This window comes from Spea bombifrons, chromosome 2 (assembly GCF_027358695.1).
Source record: "Spea bombifrons isolate aSpeBom1 chromosome 2, aSpeBom1.2.pri, whole genome shotgun sequence".
In the NCBI taxonomy this organism is placed as follows: Eukaryota; Metazoa; Chordata; class Amphibia; order Anura; family Pelobatidae; genus Spea; species Spea bombifrons.
In genome coordinates, this window is record NC_071088.1 from 119,265,991 (window position 1) to 119,277,515 (window position 11,525).

Here is an 11,525-nt window from a genome sequence, read left to right on the forward strand (position 1 = left end):
CATTCCGAGACCCACCCACTATTTCTGATTAACCCAGTCAGTTCCTCTATTAAAACGCAGAGAAGCCATTGCAGAAGTTGCTCCTCTGGTGCCCCCTCTAGCGTTGACTGGGAGCAGCGGGCTGTGTCCGCCGCAGCAGGTGGTGACCCCGCCTACCTTGTGTCCCTACCCAGCCACTCAGGTGCGAGGTGGGGTTTGCCCCCCTTCCCTGCTCCATCACGTTATATAAAGGCAACCGCTCCCACTCCGCTCAGTCTGTCCCGAACTCGCAATCCCACTCAGAGCCCACTCTTACGCCACTGACACTCAGCAAGTCGCCACCATGTCCGTCAGAGTCAGCAAAGTGTCTTACCGCAGCTCCAGCAGCGCTGCCCCGCGCTCTGCGGGCTTCAGCAGCTTCTCTTACAGCGGAGCCCCCGGTGCCAGCAGAGCCAGCACCGCAGCCTTCAGCCTGGGCTCCAGCTACGGAGGAGGATCCCGATTTGGCAGCGGATACAGGACAGGCTATGGAGTCGGGCTGGGCTCAGGTGCAGGTTCTGCTGGTATCACCGCAGTCAGTGTCAACCAAAGCCTGCTGGCCCCCCTCAATCTGGAGATCGACCCCACCATCCAGCAAGTGAGGACCCAGGAGAAGGATCAGATCAAGACCCTCAACAACAAGTTCGCGTCATTCATTGACAAGGTGAGCCCCCGGCATCCATTGTGACAACCTGGCATAGAAATGGCTACCAGGACCAAACCTGAGCAGGTGCCTTGATAATCTGAGCAACACTCAGCCTGATGAAGTGATCAGTAGTCTGCCTTTAAACCAAGGTAGGGAAGGGGTTAACTACCCTTGGCCCTAACCCAACATTCTCCATTACAACACCAGGTTAATATTTTACTGTAATCGCTGTTCTGTATCAGAGCGTCTGGGCATTTCATTTATAAACTGACATATTGTTCTTTTTCTAAAACTATTAAACAGCTTTTTTTCTTCTGAATTTATCTGAAGACAAAGCGCTTCTGTGTTGGGGATTTAGGTTCCTTCCAAAGTGTTGTTGAGATGCCCATAGGTTGTAACAGCTGCTGCGCCCGCGAAACCCTTTGGGCGATTCTGTAAGCAATGCGAGCGCACTAAAATCTGTAATCGTCGCATTTATTTAAGCTCTATGTAACTGCGCAGAAGCATTAGGCATGCTTTGCTCTGGCACGCATAGGATTCTGTTATTTGAATTATTTTCTGGGGGGGAAAAACTGTTTTTCAGGAAGTCTGTGCTGAGTCCGTTCCAAAAAATACAAAAAAGCACCGCAGGCTTGTCCTACAGAGCAGTGTTCTCACGAAGATAATAATTAACGCTAGGTATGCCAACCAGCCCAGGCTTCTAAAAGTTAAAGCCACAAGGCGGTACTTTGCAAATACCACCTTTCCCACTCCTGGCATGAAATGAGTTAAATGATCTGTAAATGTTTGGCAATGCCACGCCGGGTGATTTGACTACCTGTGTCTTTTTTTTTTGCTATAAAAAGTGTCTTTACCAAGGAATAATATTCTAAATGAAAAATTAGAAAATTTTAATCAATATTATTTTGCATAATAATTTTTAAACCTTTCGGTGTCGAGGAGCTGCGCAGTGAATTGATTGCACCGTACCAGTGGTGAAAGTTTTAAAATTGTAACCAGTACTGTGATGTAATACCCTCTGACCAGTGCAATTTATTTGCCTATTTGTATTTCTTCTGTTACTGTGAGTGATGGGAGTGGCTGTATCTGTAAAATGCGGGTGTCAACCCAGAGCTTATCGTGATCAGATTGGGTTCTTTGTAGGTGCGGAATACGGTTTAATTCATTCTCCGGTGGTTATCGGCTTCCTTTTTAGTTTATCTGCAGTGGAAGGGAGTTGCCCTCGGAGTAAAATGTTACCTGCCATTATTGCCTTATAGGGGAATGCAGCGACGCGCCACCTAGCCTTGCCCTGCCCTGTGCATGCGCAGCATTATCTGATGCCACAAAGTACACAGAAATACAGCACGGCTTCACACTGAAAGCTGTTACCCATTCTTTTCTAACATAAGCAATGCACCTATCCCAGCAAACACGTTAACCGTAATATGAATAAATTAAATCCAGTTTAGCAGACCCTTGTTTTAGAGTTTTCATGCTCTGACATGCTAAGTATTATGTGACGATGACCATATTTTACAATAATTCCATCAATTTGAGTTATGTAGTGTCACCAAGATGATGATGATAATATATTATAATATTTTGCTTTTTAGACCATTATATTTATAACCATTGATAAAGCCTTATTAGCCCAAGAGAAAATTGAGTCTTTAGTTGAAGTTGGTACCCTGAATTTGGACAACCGAAAAAGGCGTACAATTGCATAAGTGTTCAGGACATCAGTGGTCTCCTCTTTAGATGGAATTCCATCTGAAGAAGAGACCTCCAAAGTCGAGAGTTTTTTTAACGTTACATTTTTTTCTGTTGGCCCGGTATTAGTGTTGCCCGTAGTATCTGGATAGAGTGGTGGCATAAAGAGGCATTCAGTAACGCCATAAAGGAAGATCGCCCTAAGAAGTAAAATAAGTTTGGTTGGGCGTAAAGAGAAAAATGCTGCGTGGAACTGGTCAGATTATCCCAGTTGCAAAGTGTTTTTTGCGATCTGGATGTTGGAGCCCGGATTAGTCTACAAAATACATATTGGCAAGTGTAGGTACCGGGAACATTTTAAAAAAACTTTTATACGGTGCTTTTTTACTATTCTCTATGTCTCCTATAAAGTTTACATTATCTGTTGCCAGGTTCGCTTCCTAGAACAACAGAACAAGATGCTGGAGACCAAATGGAGTCTCCTGCAGAACCAGAAAACCACTCGCAGTAACATGGACAGCATGTTTGAGGCATACATTAACAACCTGCGTCGCCAGCTGGATACCCTTGGACAAGAAAAGCTCCGCCTGGAGTCCGAGCTTGGAAACATGCAGGGTCTAGTGGAGGACTTCAAGAACAAGTAAGTTGGCTTCAGTGTGGTAGTCAGGGTTACTTATCTCAGCGTTACAGTACGCTGGATCGTTAATGGGTAACTTTATCTGTCCTCTTCATTGGAGAAGACATACCTTTGCCCAATGGATAAAGATAACTTTTGCTGGGTTTAATTCAATATGACATCGAGTTGCTTTTTTTTCGAACGATTTGTGATGTAGCAATTCTTCTGCAGAAATTGGAAGCTTTTTATGACCTTAAATGGTAATTGAGGAGCAACTGTGCAGAACTCCTGAGAGACAGTGCTGCCAAATATCTTTTGTTCCTATAAAAAGTGTCATCTTGATAGACATTTCAGAACTTCCACAAGTTTTTCGCAAGGAGCTGTGGTGAAGGAGTTCATCGCTTTTTTTAGTAACCATCCCAAAACTGCTCCATAATTATACCATTCCATGATCCATCACCTTTCATGTCTCTTGCAGATATGAAGATGAAATCAACAGGCGCACAGAGATGGAGAACGAATTTGTCCTTCTCAAGAAGGTAGGTTTTTAAAATTTTAATATACTCCGGGTTGTTAAGCACAGAAATCAAGCAGCATTCTCACGAAGATAACATAATTTTATGTATCCGATAGGATGTTGATGAGGCTTACATGAACAAGGTGCAGCTGGAGGCACGACTGGAAGGCCTCACAGATGAAATTAACTTCCTGCGTCAACTGTACGAAGAGGTAAGAACAGGCGGAAAGAAAAAAAAAAATGAGATTAAAGAGATTTTTACAGATTAATGTAAACAATATGTGTTTTTAGAAACCTGTTATACTAGACAGATCGGCTTGCTGTCCTAAGGACTTCCCCGATCATGTAGAACCATTATTATAAGTTATTCTACCTACCTGAAGGTGTTGGTCGTGGCAGCTTTATAAGGTAGAAAGGAGAAGGAAGTATAGTAAAATGATTAGTAATGCCTGTTTTCCTCTAATGTAAAATAGTCATTTACTTTTAATATTCAATACTTATTCAAATATCTCTAAATGGTTACACTGGTTGAAAAACAACAGTGTCTGTAGTTCGTTTTTGTAAATAAATCTACTTATACTAATATGTGAAGGCGACAATGTTCTAACTTGCAGTCCTTTGTGAAACGGATGACTTTTGCATGAAATGTCCCCTCCGCAGCTGTGTTGTCTGTTAACCTTGGTCGTCTTCTTTGCAGGAGCTGAGGGAGCTGCAGTCCCAGATCTCAGACACTTCTGTTGTTTTGTCCATGGACAACAACCGCAACCTTGACCTTGACAGCATTATTGCTGAAGTAAAAGCTCAGTATGAAGACATTGCCAACAAGAGCCGTGCTGAGGTGGAGAGCATGTACCAGATTAAGGTAAGACTTTTATTGTGGACCCCATGTACTGGAAACTTTACCTGAGTTGAACACGTGTGTGTGTGTGTGTGGGGGGGGGCAATTAAAATTGATTCCTTTGTTGGCTAACCAAGGAGGTGGATTATAATGTTCACGACTATGTAGGTTACTACTTTAACTCTATAATGAAAAACGCCACTGCATTCCTTGCATAGATGTGTGTATGTCCACCCCTAATGTGTGTTAAGAATGGTTGGTGTTGTATCGCCTGCCTTAATTGCACTTAACAATACCTTCAGGCTTCTCGCATCCTATGAAAACAACTTAAGAACAGCAAATCTCACCATGATTGAGAATAAATTGCAGTGCGTTGGTCCTTTGGCCCAGGCATACATTTTAAATGTTTAGGAACTTATTTTCTTTACCCCATTGATTAGAACTATGCATATATAATTTGTGCATTATTTGCATTCACATTGTTATAATAAATCCCGCAGTATCAGGAACTCCAATCCTCCGCTGGACGCCATGGAGATGAACTTAGGAATACCAAGAATGAGATCAGTGAGCTGAACCGCTACATCACACGGCTGCAGTCTGAGATTGATGCTCTGAAAGCACAGGTGAGAGCTACTATTCATTACCTCGCCATATTTCACCTGTACTATATTTGTCCGGTGAGGTACTTTAACAGGAATAGACATTTAACATTATTTTCATTTCAGCGTGCAAACCTTGAAGCTCAGATTGCAGAGGCTGAGGAACGTGGGGAGTTGGCACTGAAGGATGCTAGAGCCAAACTGTCTGAGCTGGAAGCTGCTCTGCAGAAGGCCAAGCAGGACATGGCTCGCCAACTGAGAGAATACCAGGAGCTGATGAACGTGAAACTGGCTCTGGATATTGAGATCGCCACCTACAGGAAACTGCTGGAAGGAGAGGAGAGCAGGTATAAGGACAATTCACCTCCTCTGTGTATTTATTCCATTCTACCAGTGCTTATTTGAAGGCAGGCCACGAGTCTCCGAACTGTTAAATTACAACTGATACTGCAAATAGTAGAGGTGATGTTGCTGCAGGCAGGACCACTATAGTAGACATTATCAGATTATGTAAGATTTACATAATAAACATAACGCATATTTATTTCTTTACGTTTTGGGATTTGATTTTAACACTAGTAACACGTCTCCATTTTTTTTTAAAGGCTGGAATCAGGAATACAGAACATGAGCATTCAGACCAAAACCACAGGATATTCAGGTAATAACTAGTGTCAGAGTGCATTGAATGAACTAGAATTTGGAACTTTTTAAAGTACCGGTATTTACAAACCATTGTAACAGATTTGTTTCGGATGAAGTATTAGGTATCACAGAAGTAACCCTTTGAACCTTACTTTTGCAGGCGTTAGCAGTGGCTACAGTGGAGGACTCCAGAGTGGGTATGGTGGCGGGTATGGCAGTGGTTTTGGAGGAGGTTACAATGTGTACTCAAGCAGTGTGAGTTCCCCCCTGGAAACCTCCCGAACCAAGCGCAGCATTGTAGTGAAGACAGTGGAGACCAAAGACGGAAGAGTGCTGTCTGAATCCTCAGATGTCTTTTCAAAGCCTTGAGCGACTATCTTTCCAGCACCATGCTCCCCCACAGCCAGGACACTTGACAGATGAGCCTTCTCCAAGGCAGATATCAGATTCATGGGTTAGAAGTCTTAAGATGCTTCCCTCAATGGGTCTGCCATTTATGAAATGTACAGACCCTGCTTGCCCTAAGGAATTGACAAATTTACTAATGACATTTGATGGTGCTTGTACAATACAGAATGTTGTCTGCCCACTTCTGAAACTGGGCTCATTGGCAAAATCTGATTGTAAATCTACTATAAATACTACTGTGTCCTAGTCACCAAGATCTTACACTGATTCCCTCTCGGCAGGCTCAGCTTAAGGCAGACTTGGCTAATTGTGGGCTCAGCTGTGGTTTCATAACACTTTCCTTCTTCCTTGGCTTCAGTTCTTACCACTCTTTGCAAAAAGTCACTTTTGAGTTTACAACTCTACTCCTTCAGACCTCTTGCATTGTGCCTTATTGTCCATCCGTGCTGGGTGGATACTGGAAGTGCCTAATCTTTTCTTGCACATTCAGATAAAACTGTTAATAAAACTTTTTATTTTAAAAACAAATGTGTCATTTTAAAGTCTTTTATATACAGCTAAATTAGCCTTACTAACTAAACAAACATTGTTTGGGTGAATGGAGTGGTTCTGTAAGAGCATTAATAAGAATATATGGAACCGGTGATGAGAACATACTGCTCAGGGCCAGCTCTAGGCCAGATGGCACCAGGGCCGAACCAAGACATAATGCCACCTGAGGCGAAGTTTAAAATGTCGCACCCCCCCCTGCCAACGCCAGGGGTCATTATCTACCCTTCCTCTCCCTCCCAATTATCTACCCTAGCCCCCCACCTTTGTACTTGCCTTTCAGCAGTCCTGCTTCGAGTCTCCCTGCTCTGCCACGGTGCGCGCTGCTTTACTGCTGAGTGCCGGAAATGACGTCATTTTTCGGTGCTCAGCATTACAAGCCAGCACCGAGACCGAGCTAGGGGGCTCGCAAAGGAGAGAGAGGGGCGCCGAGCGAGTACTGACAACTTAGTAAGCGAAAACCACTTGGCGCCCCTCTCTCCTCCGCTTTAAAAAAAAAAAAAAAAAAAAAAAAAGTGCAGCCTCTGCTCCATGGTAGGGCCGGCCCTGGATGGCACCACAAGAAAAAATATTCATCTGTGCCCCTCATTTTAATATTAGATAGCATAATGTATTTACAATCGTACTTTTTTGTTACATTAATGTGACTTTTAGAACAGCAGAGCACCATAGTATACTTGTATCCAGCAAAAGAGTTCCTAGAAAATATACATTGGAGGAGGAAAAAAGGAACATGTGTGCTTTGATCCTTTATAAGGTGGTATCTTCCTAGTGTCAATATTTTGGATCTGTATCAGAAGAACACACCACTGTCCAGCTCCACCATGTGTGATGCACGCCTGGCAGTTGCCTGGGATGCCCTGCTGATTTATTAAACTATTCAAAAATTGTCCTACGTTTAACTGATACTGTATATCTCTCCTAATCCTTTGTCTCCATGATATACTGTTTACCTTGAGCTAACCCTTTTACAATTGCATAAAACATGCTAAAAATAATAGAAATGCCCAATTTAATCCCAAAATTGTAGGAATTAATTGGGTATATTATTCTATGCACCTGCAACATTAGCATCATCCATGCAGGCTTTTAAAATATTGTTTGTGGGAAATTGCACAGTACTGTAAATGCCAGTGGTGCCTTCAAGGTGGAGGGGAACGTGTAGCGGTCGATCTTACTCTATACAAGCATTATGGGAACCAAACTCCCAAATAGTTGGGAAGTACATCTTTCTAAATGATCATAAGTGGGACTATCTTACAGTATGCATGTACGAATGGATTTGTTGCTACAGTATTCATGTCTCTATTCATACAACCCGAAGTGTTTTATTTATTGAATTACATGCTTTTGACTTTGGGTGGCCCTTTACAACTCTGTCCCAAAGCAACCCTAGTAGATTTCCAAAGGTCAAGGGTGTTGGTGTCCTTTTTTTTTTTTTTTTATTTTACTATATTTACATAGGGTGTGGGCATGTTATAAATCACATGAATCGGATTTACTATGCAACAATGATGTACCAATACTTCACAGTCAGTCAATAAGCAAAATTGTACTCTATGGATGATAAGGCTGATCACTTATCACTGATACCCTGGATCACACCTACTAATGAAACCACGCTCCATGCCGTTGAATGAAAAGGTAGAGGCATATTACAGGGACGCTCCAGCCATCATGTGCACTTCATGGTCTCCCTGTTGCAAATACATGGTGATTTTGTTGGATTATGGGGGAAAAAGGCAGCTAAAGGGCTGCAGCTTCTATGTAAGACCTGTTATGATTGTGGAAGAATGCATATTAAAGCTCTCATAGAGCATTCTTTTTAGTAGGAGTGTCATGGAGAGTGTAATGTCCCTTTAACAGTTATTATAGAAGCTTGGGATTACAGATATTGAATATCCATTTTTGCTTTTAAAATCTGGGTTACTAAACCTGACGTTTTTTTTTCCCCTTAGTGCATATTTGCTCTGGTGCCATGTGACGGCAGAGTTGACTTCTTATGCAGTGAAGACTGTAACCATGGTATTAGGAATGACCTGTGGTGCTTGCTGGGAATTTCTGGAACGCATCCAGCAGAAGAAAGCACATGAACTTTGAGCTGAGTTAAAGTGCTCTTGCTTCAGCTCGCTCAGAACAACTTTTGTTTGCCGTCCAAACAACCCTGAGCTTTCTATCTAATCTGGGCTGGGTTGTGTAAAACGAAATTGTTCATCGATGGAAGGAGGCATAGTTTTACGTTAATCCCTAAGAATTTTAAGGGGTTTTTTTTAGCAATACTTACGTAACTTTCCTGTTTAGAGTTTACAGTTCTTTTTATTTTTTATTTGTCTCATATTTCTAGCAGGTAAGGATAGGAGCAAGTAGGACAGGTTGTCCCATAAATCCTACTAGGCTATAGCATACTTCCTAACCAGAGCCGGACTGGCCACTTGGCACAACAGGCGAATGTCTGACAGGCTGCCAGCGGATATTGCCCAATGTACTTATGTGATCTGCTATTCAAGCAGCCAATCAGGTTCTGCCGTGTGCTGTGTGGATGAATACAAATGGCCGCACACTGCACAATTATGAGAATATGAAATGTGGCTGTATGGATTCAGATGGTGGCCGTACATACGTCATTCTGCGTCTGTCAGTCTGTTTGCCAAGGATGCTTAGTTCTTCTCAGTTCAGCCCTGCTCCCAGCTGTCCCTTTTTAGGAGAGACATTCCTTTTTGGGACCTTAACGTCCTGTGCAGGATGGAGAGATGTTGGTTGCATGACCACATTTCCAGCAACTGGTCTCTGCAGCAACTGACTCCACATGTAGGTCATTATTATAATCTTTTGTAGGGCCCCCAGGGCCCTCTGCATTGTCCCCTTTTAACAGCATTGTTCCTACATGAACTTGTTCTTGCCTTGCATGAGTGCTGCGTTGTTTTGTCCATGCAGTGCCCCTGCAGAAATCATATGAAAAACTATTTAAGATGTAGTTAGAACAAACTCTCAGGAGACTACAGACAATTTATTTTTTTCTTCAGATTATCCACAACTTTATCTTCAGCCATAAGGCCAAACATGCACATCATGCCTATTATTGTCATGGATTGCAACTAAGAAAATGAATTACGGGCCTGAAATGGCCTTAGATGTGTGCCACTGAGTCTCAACCTTGTTTTAATTCTAGAAAGGATGGACTGGTGTTCATTAAATGCCTGAGCCTGTTTGCAATTAGTGTAACCACCATACCTTGTTTCTAGCTCTCTCCTCTCACAAAGCAACTTCCTCAGAAGAGGTTGAGCTATGACCACATATGCAGGAAACCTATTTTTCACATATTGCTGACCAGCAAAAGTGTTGCCATGCACAGCGTGAGGTGTATAACAAAGTAATTCGTTCCAGAGCTTGTCCAAGGCGAGAATGGAAAATTGTGCCCCACCCAAATATTTTTTTAGAGGTGATTGTGAGGAAAGTTGCCCTGACTCAAATTGCACACATAAAATTTGCCCCAGCACCCGGATTGAATCCACATGACTTGCCCAAGCACCCAGATTGCATTTACTGGACTTGCTCCAGCATCCAGATTGCACACAGACACGGGACTTGGCCAGATTGCCCCCACAGTCTCCTCTGACAAGGAATAGGCACAGAAATGGTTCACAGTTGCTGGACTTGGCAAAGGGCACTAAAAATATTTTATTTCTTTCAAACAATACTACATAGTCCCTTTAGGCCCAAAAAAGTAATGGGTAGACACAAACATATACACTACCCTTACAAATGCTTCCCCATAAACACACACACCATTCCCATACATACACACATACATACACATTCACACTTGCCCTTACACATAAACATCCTGGCTTATACTTGCTCTTGCATCAATACACTTGCTCTTTATCTTTCACTTTTCTCCCTATTGCTCCCTTCTTCATCATCTCTTAAGTATTTCATCCCCTTCTCATTGTCTCTCCTCTTCTTTCTCTTTATCTCTCTTTTCTATCACTCCATTTTCTCATTATCACTTCTCTTTCTTATCTCTCTTTGTTCTCTTTATCTCACCACCCTTTCTTTTTATCTATCCTCTTTCTCATTATCTCTCCCTTTCGTCCTACATCTCTCTACCACTCGTTTCACTTTTATCTCTTCCCTTTCTGTTTATCTCATCTATCATCTTTCTCATTATCCCCCCTTTTCTCTGTATCTCTCTCTTATCTCCCCTTTTGTCGTTATCTCTCTTCCTTCTTTTCCTTCTCATCTCTTTTCTGTTTATGTCTATCTCTCTTCTTTCCGTTGCTCCCATTTCTCCACATCTCTTACTTGTCTGAAGTCCTGTAGTGGGAGTGCGAGGTCTGTTTCTACAGACCACTGTTTAAGTGCTTCATCATGGTGCGTGAGGCTTCAGCATGAATATCCGGCACACTTCATGGGGGAGCAGTGAAACAGAGGGGTTTTTTTAACGGACCTCATGACCCCTTTATTTTGGATCTCCCTAAACAGCCCTGCTCCTTCAATGGTGGTTGCACGTGTTGCACACCCCAAAGACTGTGACAATGTATGGCTCCCAACTGCTTCAGGTATGCACACTTCTTGTGCCCGTTCACAGCAGCCTTCCTACTGCTCTGATCTGTTCCCTTTCATGAGTTTATACATGTCACACGCTGCAGGGGGCAGCTCTTTACATATGCTGGTCAGCTATATGTCAAAAGTTGTATGATTCCTGTAAAACAGCCGATGTGGTTACCGTAATTTGCATTCCTAATCTAGCCCCGGCCATTTCATGAAAATTTGTCCTTGATATTTGTGTGCAAGAGACTGTACTGGAGTGCTAGGATGGAGGGAGACACTATTCTTAGAGAAAGCAGTGGAAAATGTTACTACTTTTATTGTGTAAAAACATACCGTATTGGCCCGAATATAGGCCGCACTTTTTTCCCCCACTTTAAGTCTTTAAAGTGGGGGTGCGGCCTATATTCGGGGTCTAGCGCCCGACGCCCGGGACATGCAGT

The 11,525-nt window shown here is 42.8% G+C and overlaps 1 protein-coding gene across 1 annotated transcript; it reads left to right on the top strand.

Annotated features, from left to right (window-relative positions):
- Positions 1-242: 242 nt before the first annotated feature.
- On the top strand, positions 243-6,510 carry KRT8 (keratin 8). The gene is made up of 9 exons (XM_053456235.1): positions 243-682; positions 2,788-2,996; positions 3,451-3,511; positions 3,606-3,701; positions 4,187-4,351; positions 4,828-4,953; positions 5,056-5,276; positions 5,535-5,590; positions 5,735-6,510. The coding sequence occupies exons 1-9, from the start codon at positions 323-325 to the stop codon at positions 5,941-5,943; spliced, it is 1,503 nt and encodes a 500-aa protein (XP_053312210.1). The 5' UTR covers positions 243-322; the 3' UTR covers positions 5,944-6,510.
- Positions 6,511-11,525: the final 5,015 nt, after the last annotated feature.